The following is a 14,570-nucleotide window of genomic DNA, read 5'->3' as shown; positions in this document are numbered from 1 at the left end:
AGGCGGCGCCGGGGCGAGCCGTTGCCCGCCGCAGCCACCGCCGCCGGGTCGCCGGGTCGTGGGGGCCGCAGCGCTCGGGCCGCGTCTGTGCCTCCCGGGCGCGCTGCGCGGCCGTCGCTGCTGCCCGCGCTCGTGCCGCCGCCGCCGCCGCCGCCGCTGCCGGTTACGCCAGCCCCGCCGCCGCCCGCTCTGATTCTGCGCATAGGCAGCCCCCAAGCCTGTCATTCTGCAAAAACACAGTTTACTCAACACACCACACACACACACACACACACGCGCGCACACACACACGCGCACACTGCCCCCCTCGCGCACACGCACGGAGGGCGCGAGCGAGCAGACGCGCACACCCGGCGAGCCAAGTTCCGCAGCCTGGCATGGCTTCTGGGGACCTTTACGAGGTACGGGGACGTGGGTGCGCGGGCCGGCCCCAGCCCGCGGGCGGCGGGCGGCGGGCGGACGGCGGGCGGCGGGGACCGGGCCGGGGCCAGGCGCGAGCCGGAGTTGCCGAGCCCGCGGCGGCGGCGGCGGCGGCCGGAGGGCGGCGGGGGCCGGGCGCGCCTCCCGCCCGCCGCCCGCCCGCCCTCCCGCGGCGCCCGCGCCCGCTCCCTCTTTCTCTTTCTCTCGCACACACACTCTCTTACTCCATCTACTTTGCGGCCTTGGAGGGGAAGGAGGAAGCCGGGCGGAGCCGGGGCGGGGGAGGTAGCGGTCCCGGGGAGGTGTTTCTCGCCCGACGAGCCGCCTCGAGTGCAGAAAGTACAGGTAAAAGTCGGCGCCGGACGTGCCGGGAATGCGGGGGGCCGCGCGGCGGCCGGCGGGGGTGCGGGGCCGGGGGTGCGCGGCCCGGGCTGGGCCGGGGGCGCGGGAGGGGATGGGGGCGGGCCGACGGAGCGGAGCCCGGCCGGGCCGAGGCGGGGTCCTGCGGGGGCGGCCGCGGAGGGGGCGGCCGGGTGGGGAGTTCGGGAGGCACCCGCCAAATCGCTCCCCGGGGCCACCAGGCCACCTCCCCCCTCCTCCCACCTGCTGCCCCCGCCACGGGCTCGGGGCTGGGGCGTGGGGGCGGTCCTTGCGGGTGTCGTGCTCACTGGGGGCGAGAGGGGGCGCTGTAGAGGGCCTTCGGTGGAAGGAAGAGCACATGGAAGGCGGAGGTGGGTGGTAGCACGTTGCTAGAGGACATGGGATGTGAGCCCAGCTTCCAACGCTCTACGTCACCCTCGGTGGATACCTGTCTCCAGGTCCACACAGGTTAGTGGCCAGCATCGGATACTTTGAAAGCGTCTCAAAAGTGCTCAAGGAAGACATTAGTCTGGCATCTTTGAAACGGTGGATAAATAGCCATGGCCTCTGGGAGCTAGGTTTTACTAGCTCTGGATACAACAGTTACTGCTTTTGGATTCCCGACAAGTGGACAAAACAAGAAGCAACCCCCTTTCCCTGGGGAGAATGCCCGAAAGAGCTGTTGGCCCCAAGAGAAGGTTCAGGATAAGGAAGCTAAGAGACCTGCCATCTTCATCCCAAAGGCCTGCTGATCCTCCAAGAAGCAAGTCAGAGTTCAGCCTGGACCTGGACTCCCCTGCGCTTAAATCGATTAACACTAGCCCTGGTTCTCAAGGCTTTTGGTTAAATTGAGATGAGCACCCCAGGGGGTGGAATTAGCCTTCTGGGTAGGAGACCACAGGGGTGATTCACCCACTGTGAGGTTTTTCCTCTGGGCTTTCTGGACAGCTGAAGCTTTTTCAGGTGGTGGATTTGCTGGCGGGTGTGAGAGAGGAAGAGTGGAGAACAGGCAAGGTAACATCTCAGCTTCCTGTGAGTCCAGGGTCTTTTGGATGATTCTGGATTTGGTGAGGCGCAGTCATGGACCACTAGTGGGCTCAGGTGTCATGAGAGGACACTCCAGTCCTATGGAGAGGTCCATGTGGCGAGGAGTTGAGACCTCCTGCCAACAACCAGCACTAGCTTAACAAGCTTGTGTTTGTGAGCCACCTTGGAAGCAGAACCTCCAGCCCCAGTCAAGCATTCAGATGACCACCGCACTGGTGAACATACTGACTGAAACCCCATGATATTTGCTGGGGCTGAACCATCCAGCTAACATGTTCCTGGGTTCCTTGAAAGAATGATGCAGGTTGACCTCTTCTCTACCCTACTGCCTTCCTCATCCCTGTGCTGACAGAGAAGATGAAGTTGGGTAGAGACCTGGTGAAGAACTTTGGCAGGTTGTGCCCAATGGGTCATCCAAGCACTTTTGCCTATTTTAAGATGGTGGAGCAATTTCTGAAACCAAGAAAGTTGAAGCACAGTAAAATGGGATGTTTGATTGAGCTTCCCGAAGTATAACCAGCACTATTAGGGCATTGGCCAAAAGTAGATATTGTTCAGGGGCAAAGCTCATCTCGCTGGGAGTATGGATTTTTCTACCCATTGATCTTGAGTCATCTTAGAGCTGCTGACCTTGCCTGGTGAAAAGTTGCATCAAGAGGGAATTAGGAGGACACGTTAGGAGCTGTCAGTATTTCTCCATTTAAAGTTTGGAACTTATGAACCTTCTGAGGATAATTTCTTGTTTAATGATCATCTGAAATGCCCTCCTTAACATGGGTAATTATAGTTGCCAGATGAGTCTGTTAAGAGGGGAGTTTTCACACCTGCCTTGGAAGTATCTTAGCACCTCACGGAGTTCTTATTGAAGTTCAGTAAACAAGACAATAATAATAACTACTTCTGTGATAGTAGGTAATTGTACTAGATGTAAAATAGTTTTCCTGTGGCTGATTATTTGCACAGTCATTACTAAAACGGCTAAATTGCATTACGAATATATAACCAATGTCAACATTTTTATAGCCTGTGTCTACATTACATAACACACACTGAGGAATTTAATTTGTTGACCAAATTTAGCTTTAAAAACAATTAAGATGTGCTAACTGTCCATTAGCATATATATTTGTAACTGTAAAACTGTTGTGTGTGTAAAAAATAGTTTGTTGATTTAAGGACAAATCTTGGAATATCCAGTACATTGGTTGACCTTTAAAGAAAAAATAAAAGAGGAAAACTGACACCATTCTCAATTATCATATTACTTTAATTAAATATTATACTCAAGGGTATATAAAATGGCTTCTTGTAACCTCTGACCAAGAACCCACATTTTGAGTGGGCAAGAACTATTACATTTGTAATTGATTTATTTCACCTGTGTGTCTGCTGACACTATCCTTGGCCTTTTATGGTGAAGATGTGATTTGGATTGTAGAGATTCTTCAACTTCTCTTTGGTGCTTCAGACAGTGAAATTGGAAAGAGTAAACCTTCCCTGAGTAGCATCTTTTAAGGAATAGGTGCTAATTTTAAAGACACCAACAAATGAAAACTTTGTTTATGTAATGTTATGTAATGGCACTCTTCAGTCATAATGAAGAAATATGGAATCAAACTCAGTTTCCAAAATTTTGGTTCTTGATAGATTATTTCTCTTATAGCAGAGTTCTCATCATCGTCCGATATGTTATAGCCATCACCTATAGGAAGGTGATCTTAAATATGGGTTGAGCATTTTAAAATCAGATAATCTAGATGCAAAATGAAATTCCTTATCCAGATGCTCTGGTCTACATTTTGCTAAACGTAAGTCATAAAATGGTAATCTGTGAGCCACGTCTAGGCTATCTGTGTGTTTTGCCTCACCTTGATGGTAGATAAGAGAATTGGATTTGAATGCCTTTAGATGGGGCACGTGATGTCTAGTGCATAATTGTCCCAGTGCTCCCTTGTACCAGGTACCCTTTCTGCTTCACTCGTAAATTACTTATCTGGCTCCCGTAGGCATTAGAGTTTGTAGCCCCAGGATGCTCGTGAACATTCGCTAAGATGCTTGGATGTCAGGAAGACATAATCAGTGGAATAAGGAGCCCAGTTGTCTTGTCCATCTCTGTGTCCTTGCGCATTCAAATACTTGTTCACTGAATCACTGAACAGAAGACTGACTTAAGTATAGGTAAAGAACCTTGGCTGACCTTGTTATGCTTGTGTTGAGCGCTGCTCTCTGTTCTCTTTTCTCCTCTGGCTTGTGGTCTCTCCGTGGTGGTAATACCATGTGTAGGGGTGGCTCTCAGTTCTCTCTGAAAGGAAGTTTGACTGAGTCGCCTTCCAGAGAGCTTGACGGTTATTCACTAAAAGATGCGTTCATTGAATGCATCTAAGCTTCAACCCTGTGGCTTTCCCTGTCGCTGTTGGGTGGTATTTTATACTCTCTCCCGTGTGATTAGCTGACATTATGGAGGAGGTCTCCACTTTGTTGGCAAAAATGTTCAAAGAGAATGCTGTATGTCTATAGAGAAGGTCAGTAGTGGCCAAGTTGAATTTATCGAGATGGACTTAGCAGTGTCAGTTCCTGATGTTTGTCAACATTCTGTTGATTTATATTTCCCAAAGTTCTATCTTAAAAGGATCAAATGTGCCATGTGTTTTTTTTTGGGGGGGATTGATATACATGCATGTATCCATATCTAATAAATACGTATGTGTTTATATCATATGTATATAATATATACATATATGTTTATATAATACATGCATAATAATGGGTATATATATAAAAAATACTGCTTTCATTTCATTCCAAATAAAATAAATAACAATAATAATAGGATTTTAGTTTTGTTGAAAGAAATTTACTCTAGTTAAAAATCGATGCTGCTAGCACAGGCAGATCAGCTAGGTGGTTTGTGACCAGCTAGAGGGGTGGGAGGGAGGGAGACGCAAGAGGGAAGAGATATGGGAACATATGTATAACTGATTCACTTTGTTATAAAGCAGAAACTAACACGCCATTGTAAAGCAATAATACTCCAATAAAGACGTTAAAAAAAAAATCCATGCTGCTGCAGTGATGAACACTGGTGTCTCCGCTATAGCGCTACATACACACCCTGCGTCCTGCAAAATCACGCACTGAAAATAACAGGCTTATGGGAAAAACAGGATTGAGGCTGACTGCTGAAAACATTTGGAACTTCGTAACCAGGAACAAAAACAAAACCAAATCTAATAAAAATACAGGTCAGTTAAATCTCCACCAGGCTGGTGTTTGCCCTCCCCAGGTCAGTCCATCCTTTACAGTCTTCAAATTGGGCTTGTGCTTCTTTCTTCTCTCTGTAGATCACAGATGTCATTCTCTTCTAATAGAGACCATTTTCACTGAAATTAAATCTGGCCCAGAGCATAGCCCTCTGCATTCATCTGTATGGAGAGAAATCTTTCTGTAGCTTCTTCATCTGTAATTTGCAGCATTGCTAGGCAAGTTAAGATGGTGGAAAGGTAGTAGTGCTTGATGCCACGATCGGCCCCTACTCATATTAAAGGAAGGCACTTGAGTGCGTTTCCAGCTTTGTTCTAAGGTCTTCAAACATCTTTGTCTTTCTCTTGCCTTGTGAGAGCTCTTTCCTATGATTGCTTAAAAATATTAACAAACGATGAAAATCACATAAGAATCAACACAACTTGTTACATTGGCATATTCTCCTACTTACCACTCGTGCCTGAGGTGAAACGTGTAGTCACAGAACAAATGGTCAGTGATAAAACTTCTTGAATCTCTGTGCCAGTATTTGCAGAGGCAAATATCATCAAAGAAAATATATCGGATGAGTTGAATCGATTTCTTGGCACATGGTAGGCACCTGAGGAGTATTGAATGGGTGTATGATTCTCCCAGCTTTTGAAAGTTATTTTAAATGATCCCATGTGGGTAGATATCAGCTTGTTTTCAAGTAGTATAGACTTATGTGAAGTCATTCCTCATCACATAAGATCATTTCTTCAGGGGCTTAAACTGTCCTTGAAAGGAGTTTATATGGCTTCTTGCAGCCTGATCAATTGATAAGGGATGGTTCAGGCATGGTAATTAGCAAAGATCTTAAGTATTGGAGACACATTTAGCTTCCAAAGATGTGGGTCCTTTTCGGCATCTCTTGGATGGTGAAGAGAGGTGTAGATGTGGCTGAATTCATAACACCATCATTCATTTGCTCATTTCACATAAATAGAACACCAAACATATCCCAGGCACTATACTAGGGAAACATGAGATTGTGCTCCCTGGACCTATGGTCTAGTGTGCAAGACATAGTTAAGAAAGTAGGCAGTTTGCCGTGCTGTGGGAAGAGTGTTAGTACAGGGCAAGATGGGGTTCTCTAAGACCATGGGAGGACCAGCCTTGGGGGAATGAGAGAAGGCTTTCCAGAGGAAGTGATGACTGTGGAGAACTTTGAACTAGGAAATGAGCATGATCAGGTTTGCAGGACTTATTGAGAATATTTATCTTTTCTGTTTTTGAAAGCAGTTTATATTTATTGTTGCATCTTGGAAAAATACAAGCATAAAGAAAAAAATTATAATACCTAAGCTAACTATTATTATACATTTAGCATACACTTGATGTTTATTAAATACTAATGTGATATCTGAATTAAAATGATAGCTTTCTTGGTGTAGATACAAATATAAGAGTGAAATTACTTTCTGTACGTATTTATGTAATTAAAATATCAAATTGGAACATAGCATACATATTGTTTTATAACCCTTTTTTATATATGTATACATATATATATATAAAATGAGCATTTCCTTCTATCTTAAAATATTACTCCATATCGGGATTTTTAATGACAGGCCAATTTTCACTTGAATAGATGCACTATTTTGTGTATAACTGATCCCCTGTTGTTGGACATCTAGATTATTTTCTATTTATAAACCATTTAAATATTGCTGTTATTAACCTCCATGAACATAATTATGTGTCTTCCTATCATTTTCCTGAGGATAAATTCTGAGAAGTGAAATTTCTAGGTTGAAGAATGCTAACATTTTTAACACCGTTGATACATAATCTTAGATTGCCCCTCAGAAATGGACAGTGGCTTAGTCTGGAGGAAGACTACAAGTATGGTGACCAGTTAATATGCTCTTTCAGTAATTGAAACAACTGATATTGGCGACTTGAACCAAAGGAGTGGTAGTAGAGATGGAGAGAAATGGTTGGAATTGAAAGATTTAAAAAGAATCGACATAATTTGGTATACCAGTCAGGATTTTGTCTGGCTGCTTATAATAGAAAATGTACAGTAACAGTGGCTTAAACAAGGTTTATTTTCTTACACGAAATAAACTTGGAGTTAGGCAGTCCAGGGTTAGTGTCATGCTCCATGAACTTCTCAGGGTATCAGGCTCCTTCTGTCTCTTTCATCTTCAGCTGTGGCTTCTACCCTTAAGGTCACTGCTTGATCTAAGGTGGCCATGGAGCTCTAGCCATCTTTTGTGTAAGAGCTTGGAGGAAATAGGAGGGAGGGAGGGGCTTGAGTCATCCTCTATAAACAGCTGCTGGAAGTTCCATTCAATCCTGCTTTCATCTCATTGGCCTGAATAATTATATGGTCACACCTAGCTGCAAAGGAGGCTGGAAAATATGATTTTCAGCTGTACTCTCCTCTTCCCTGCTCAAGTAAGACTTGACTGACAGTATGTAGGGATTGAGGGAAAGGCAGGAGCTGTGGGATAACTTCGTGGTTTCTGTTTTGGTCCATTAGGTGGATGGTGGAACCAGTCATGGAGGTAGAGACCCGAGGAAGAAGCATTGAGTGGAGGAAGTGGGGACGGTGGAAAGGACAATGAGTTCAGAGTGTTTGTGGGACATCCAGGTATAGATGTTCATAGCAGTGGGTCATGTGAGCCTGAGACTCAAAAGCGTTATCAGTCATGGAGATAGAGATTGGAAATCATTAGTGTATAGATTATAATGAAAGCCAAAGGACAGGGTATAAACACGAGAAGGGTCCAATGGAGGAGGACTGGAGAAAGTGGACATTTACAGGATGGAAGAAGAGAAAGAAGATCAGATTTACAAGGAATAGCAAGAGAGGTAGAAGGAAAAACAAGAGGCTTTGCTGTTATGGAAGGCAGTGGAAAAATGCATTTCATGAAAGGGGTCAACAGGGTCCTTTGGGCGTAATAACCAATAAGTCATTGGTAACCTTAAGGGATATATTCCATAGAGTGTGCTGGTGGGAGGGCTGGATTGCAGTGTGAGAGTGACGGTGTGTGTGTGTGTGTATGTGTGTGTGTGGGTGTGTGTGTGTGTGTGGGTGTGTGTGTGGAATGTGGATGTAGAGACATCTTACATGGTTAACACTTTCAAGAATCTTGAGTGTGACAGCCATAAAAAAGAATGAAATAATGCCATTTGCAGCAATGTGGATGGACCTAGAGATTATCATACTAAGTGAAGTAAGTCAGACAGAGGAAGACATATCATATGATAATTGCTTATATGTGTAATCTAAAAAAGTGGTACGGGGCTTCCCTGGTGGCGCAGTGGTTGAGAGTCCGCCTGCCGATGCAGGGGACACGGGTTCGTGCCCCGGTCCGGGAAGATCCCACATGCCGCGGAGCGGCTGGGCCCGTGAGCCATGGCCGCTGAGCCTGCGCGTCCGGAGCCTGTGCTTCGCAACGGGAGAGGCCACAACACTGAGAGGCCCGCGTACCGCAAAAAAAAAAAAAAAAAAAAAAAGTGGTACAAATGAACTTATTGACAAAGCAGAAACAGACTCAGACATAGAAAACAAACTTATGGTTACCAAAAGGAAAAGGTGGGGGACGGATAAATACGGAGGTTGGGATTAGCAGATACACACTACTATATGTAAAATAGATAAACAACAAGGTCCTACTGTATAACACGGGGAACTATATACAATATCTTATGGTAAACTATATGGAAAAGATTCTGAAAAAGAATATATCACTGTGCTGCACACCAGAAACTAATACAACATTGTAAATCAACTAGTCTTCAATTAAAATAAAAAGAATCTTGAGTTTGATAGGAGAGAGTGAGTGTGGTATCGAGGGGTGAAGTGGGAGAATGGATCAGCCGTCTCCATTCTCCTAGTTCTATACATGCTCTGCTACTTTGGATGACTTGGATAACAAAAAATTGTGATATACACTTTGGGCTATTGGACTTACATTCTTAGAAGAAGTGATTTTCCATGAATTCTACAAATCTCTCTCCTGCTGAACTATGACAGTTGGGTCCAACGTCTTCAGTAATTTTAGCTGGAGAAAAAAAGTAGAGCATTGTTTAATATCGTCACCCAGAACCTTTCAAAATAAAATTTAATCAAGGAAAAGGTCTTGATATATTGAGTTCAAGGAGATAAAGTTCTTCGTTAACGGGTTTGTTGTACTAGCAAGTCTCTGAGAGGAGAGATCACTGGGGTGCTATTGATAAGTGAATGTGATGGTGTTTTATGTGTCAGTTATTCAGTCAAACACTAAAGTAGGTGTTGCTCTGAGGTTATTTTGTAAATGTGATTAAGGTCCATAATCAGTTGACTTTAAGGGAGATTATTCTAGATAATCTGGGTGGACCTGATTCCGTCAGTTGAAAAGCCTTAAGAATAGAACAGAGGCTTACCTGAAGAAGAAGAAATTCCATCTGTAGATAGCAGCTTCAGCCTGGAAGAGTTCCAGGTTTCCCTTCCTAATGACCTGCCTTATGGACTTTAGACTTCCCTAGCCAGTTCCACAACTACATAAGCCAGTTCCTTGTTAGATCTCTTAATGTATATTTCCTAGTGGTTCAGCTTCTCTGAGTGAACCCTGATTGATACAGTCAGCGTACTCGCCCACATACCACCAGTTGGTAACACTGTGAAGCTATACCTGTCTTTTAGTCTTTATGAACCTTGATGGCTTTTGCTGTAAAATGAGAGCTCTTCCATTTTTGAAATTCCTCCTTCTGATTGAGTCTTGTTACTTCTTCACATAAATACCGTACTTCTTGGTACCTGTCATCATCTTGTTTTTTTTTGTTTGTTTGTTTGTTTGTTTTTGTGGTACGCGGGCCCCTCACTGTTGTGGCCCCTCCCGTCGCAGAGCACAGGCTCCGGACGCGCAGGCTCAGCGGCCATGGCTCACGGGCCCAGCCGCTCCGCGGCACGTGGGATCTTCCCGGACCGGGGCACGAACCCGCGTCCTCTGCATCGGCAGGCAGACTCTAAACCACTGCAGCACCAGGGAAGCCCCATCATCTTGTTTTTATGTAGGTGTGAAGACGGGCAAGCCCAGAGCTCCAAGAATCCTGCCATTTCTTTGTCTTCTGGAGTTGTTCCCTGGAGCCATGCTTGGGATGGCAGGCAGAGGTGGTGTTGGACCCCTGGGGAGGCCTCCTCTGGGTCTGAAATTGACCCCAGCCTTGAGTTAGCCTCTGCTCTGATCGTTGAGTGAATGATGGGGGTTGTGGGATAGCTCCTCTTGGTCCTGATCCATGCCTTGTTGTCCCTCCTTCCAGCTAATTGTCTCCCTCTGACATTGCCCAGTTAGCCTGAGCCACTGGGTGGAAGCAGATGCCTCCAAAGGTCCTGTTGCTCCGGTGCGATGCCCATCCGTTGACCAGGCCTATATAAAGCTGTGATCGGGTTCCTGGGAAGCCTGGGAGAGCCATAAGTTTGTCATTTTGTCCTGCTTTCTCTTAACCATGTGTTTGATAATAGAAAACCTAATGCAGTTTATAATCATAGATATTTTTATCAATAAAATGTTAAATAGTAAAAAATAAAAAATATTCTTCATTCACTCCAGTCATCCTGTCCCTCCCGGAATCCCCCCAGTGTCGATCTATCACCACATTGCTTTCTCAGTGACTTACAGAAGCATCACTGTGGAGACTGGAGGGACATGTATGCGGGACTGGGGCCCTGGGCCACACTCTGCCACACCAGGAGTTTCCCTGCCGAGGGGCCACCACCCTACTCTCAGATTCGTGATCAGGGAATTTTCCTCTTTGATTTTCATTTCCTCGTCTTTGAGTCTAGTGTTCTAAAAATTGTATCTCAAGGGCTCTTGCTAATAAACCATGGATCTTATATAAATGCTGGATTTGAATTTTATTTAAAAAGTTATTTTTGTTCCGTAATCCACCAATCAAATATTTATTGTTTGGTAACTACGTGCCTAGAACTATGCTAGATGGTGGGGCTGCAGCCACAAACGTCTTTTAAACTGCTGTTCAGAATGGGATCATGAAAAAAACCTAACGCCCACATATGCTTATATACCGCATTTTTAACACAAGGCAGTGTTTTTAGTATGTTAAAAGGGGCAGCCGGCTCAACTGTTTTTTGCAAGCAGACCTCAGAATACAGCTTTTCTTGCCATCTCTGGACATATAACTTGAACTTCCAGTACATGCACTGTATTAGCAACATTGTACGTCTGCAACGTTCTTAAAAATTTTTAGGCCTGTTCATATCGCCTCACGTGAAAGTGTACAAGCAAACACGCTTCGTAGCACAATGCACCTCACTCCATTAAATACCACTCAAGGTTCCGGTGGTGCGGTGGTGAACGTTCTAGTCCTGGTGTAATAATCAGTGTGTGGCAATAACTGAATGGCTGAAGCTTTGTCTCTTCATATTGTATACAAGGTGGTGGTGGGGGTTTATTGAGAGTTCTGGGTCTTTCTGCCCTGACTTTTAAATTTGAGAGAAAGAATGTGAGCAGTTGTATGTTAAAGGTTCAACCATGAAACAAACATCAGACTTCAGGATCAGTTAGAGTGAAGGACACCCTGAGATGGCAAGGCGAGATTATGAAACCGAACCAAATCTGATACCACTTGCAGCTGCTTTTCGTAGCAAATCAGAGATTATTTTCTTACGGACAAGCAAACCACATGCGGAAATAAATTGCCGAGGCTGTCATCGGAAGACAGTTACATCCTCAGACCTCATTTAAAAACTTTGCTCTTAATCAGAATAGGTTTTATCGCTCTCACGACTTAACTCAGCGATAAGGAAGTGTCATGTTATACTTACAGAAGACACATCTCCACTAAGAAGTTATCCCATGTATCTGATTTTATGTGTTAGGTTTCCTGGAACCATTTTGATGGGGGAAAAGGGTTCCATTCCCGAACTCCAGAATTTTCTGCTGGATTCTAAGCTCCGTGAGGGCAGGGGCCATGTCTCGTTTCTTCCGTGATTGTCGTCTCGAGTTGTGGCGCTTTTTTGGGCACATAATAATCTTTCAATAAATATTTGTTGAATGAGTCATTGAAAATATTCAAAACCTATGCTCCTCGGCCACCTCGGCTTTCTCTTGAGTGAGCATCCTTTATTGTTTCCTCTCGCCCTTTTCGAAGATTACTTCAGATCGTCCTTGAAATTCAAGTTTCCATTTTGCCTTCCATCAGATCTTATATAGGTTTATTAGGTAACAAAAGTCCCTGAAGGTGAATTCAAGCATTCAAGTCATTGTCCTTCATTGTGGGTGACAACTGGATTGAGAGTGGCCCTTCTCTGTTAAATGCTGCATGTGACAGGGCCCCTCTCACGCTGACACATACAAAGACCGCCCTACAGTTTGCAGCCACCTCTGCCATGGGCAGCTCTGCCTCTCTACTCAAGCCTCAGTGTTGTGGCCCAGTTTGATACGCACCATCCGTTTTAGGTTGGTCTGCCTAGAACTGGGGTCTGAACTGGAGAATTGTATCCAGAGGAATTACTGAAGGATGCTCTTGGGAGACACACCTGTAAGGAAGTGAGGAATGCAGGATGGGACAGATGGTGAAGCAGACCAGCAGCGAGGTTAACACTGAGGTCTCAGCAGATTGTCAGGAAGGCTTGGGAGCTGGGATGGCTCTTCAGAAATGTACCATATTGAGGCCAGGGAACTGGACTTTCATATCCCTAAGTCAGGCAGCTGTTGCTGGTAAGCTGCCCCTTGGCGGCGGTGGGGGGAATGTATTGTTGGGCAGGGCAGCTCCCTGTGGTGGAGGGCAGTTCCCTTTGAGGGGCACATCTATGAGTCTTTAGCAGCATGGATATTCCTAGAATTGAGGGGATGGGCACATCGACCCTGAAAAGGGGACCTGGGTGGAGTATCACGTTATCCAGTAGCATCAATTCTTGCCGTTCACTGATTGATGGGTGAATCTGTCTGCTCCGGATCCACCAGAATACATGTCTGTCACCTAGGTTGTATTTTAGGTTATTGGTCCCTCCCAAAGACATCATTTGTCGTTTGACAGCTTCTTGGGGCAGCCCAGGTCTTGAGTACTGGCCACGTGTTGGGATCGTGCTTGTGATTCCTTATCTCTCCATCCAGCGTGCAGCGTAGGATCGCATGCGGGGAGGTATTTCACAGGCCGTCATTTCTGTTGGGTCTCCACCCCTTATTCTTGAGACGTTGTCCTTGACTGGCTCTACCACTCCTCGGTTGCCTTTATGTCCTCATCTCCTGCTGCCTGTTCCTTAAACTTGGAGCTTCTTAATAGTGTTGACTGAGGGTTCTTCTCTTTTCTTATTGTGCTACAGTGACTATATAGGTGATGCCCAAGTCCCTGACACTTTGCCTGTTTTTTTTTTTTTTCCCTCTGAGCTCCGGAGATGATATCCATCTAACCCTCTTGGGCTCTTTAAACTCAGTATATCCAAAATTGAACTTATGTTCAACCTATGTAAGACGTGCTTTTCCTTTTGTTGTTCCTAGCCTCAATAGTGCCTCCATCCAGCTGTTCCATAGCTAGAAACATGGCCTCCTTTGTTTTGCCCCATCATCATGTGTGTTCTGTTGACGCCGCATCCTGAATATTTCTTGAGCCCGTCCTTTTCTCTTCATATTCACTCTCGCCACTTTAATTCAGGAGACAACTCCCATAGTTTCAGTCACTCTGCTACCTCTCAGCTGATATCTATGCATCTAGTTCAACGGTTCTCCATACTGCGCTCACAAAGGTCTTTCTTTCTTTTTATTTTAAAGGTTTTTTTTTTTTTGATAAATTTATTTAGTTATTTTTTGGCTGCATTGGGTCTTCATTGCTGTGTGCGGGCTTTCTCTAGTTGCAGTGAGCGGGGGCTACTCTTCGTTGCGGTGCGTGGGCTCTAGGTGCACAGGCTTCAGTAGTTGTGGCACGAGGGCTCAGTAATTGTGGCTTGCAGGCTCTAGACGCAGGCTCAGTAGTTGTGGCGCACAGGCTTAGTTGCTTCGCGGCATGTGGGATCTTCCCGGACCAGTGCTCGAACCCGTGTCCCCTGCATTGGTAGGCGGATTCTTAACCACTGCGCCACCGGGGAAACCCAAAGGTCTTTCTAAAATCCCCATTTTACTACTGTCTCTCCGGATGAAGTATCTTTAAGTGATGTATAGGCTCTGTGGCGATTTGGCCCCTTCTCATCTTCTGCTAGTTCTCCAGTTACAGCAGATATTCCATCCAGAGAGCTCTGCTCTCAGTTCTTGATGTTCCATGTGCTGTCCTTTAATCACACCCTCCCAAGTGACTGGGCACTCTTCATCACCAGCCCTGCCACAATTTTGCTTCCTTAATTCTTGCTCAGCCTTTAGGTCTCAGCTGAGATGTTGCTCTTGGCAAAACTTCCCCGACTCATCAAGGGTTTTCTTTGGGCTCCTGCAGAACCCTGTTCGTCTCTCATCACAGCACTCATGTTCATAGGTGGTAATGTGTTAACTCATTCTCTGAATCTCCCACTGGGTTGT

The 14,570-nt window shown here is 45.6% G+C and overlaps 1 protein-coding gene across 2 annotated transcripts in view; it reads left to right on the top strand.

Moving 5' to 3' along the window:
• The first annotated feature begins 223 nt into the window (after window positions 1-223).
• The window catches only part of CDYL2 (chromodomain Y like 2), a 191,596-nt gene continuing 177,249 nt past the window's right edge, over window positions 224-14,570 (top strand). Inside the window, exon 1 of one of the 2 annotated variants that reach the window (XM_060289088.1) lies at window positions 224-401. In XM_060289088.1, coding sequence (XP_060145071.1) covers window positions 378-401 — 24 coding nt within the window. In that variant the 5' untranslated portion in view covers window positions 224-377. The remainder of the gene's footprint in view (window positions 402-14,570) is intronic. The other variant, XM_060289087.1, reaches the window with a different exon arrangement.

The sequence above is a fragment of the Globicephala melas genome, chromosome 19 (genome assembly GCF_963455315.2).
Source record: "Globicephala melas chromosome 19, mGloMel1.2, whole genome shotgun sequence".
Lineage (NCBI taxonomy): Eukaryota > Metazoa > Chordata > Mammalia > Artiodactyla > Delphinidae > Globicephala > Globicephala melas.
Note: the sequence above shows the minus strand (reverse complement) of the source record. Positions and strands in the feature narration are given on the sequence as shown.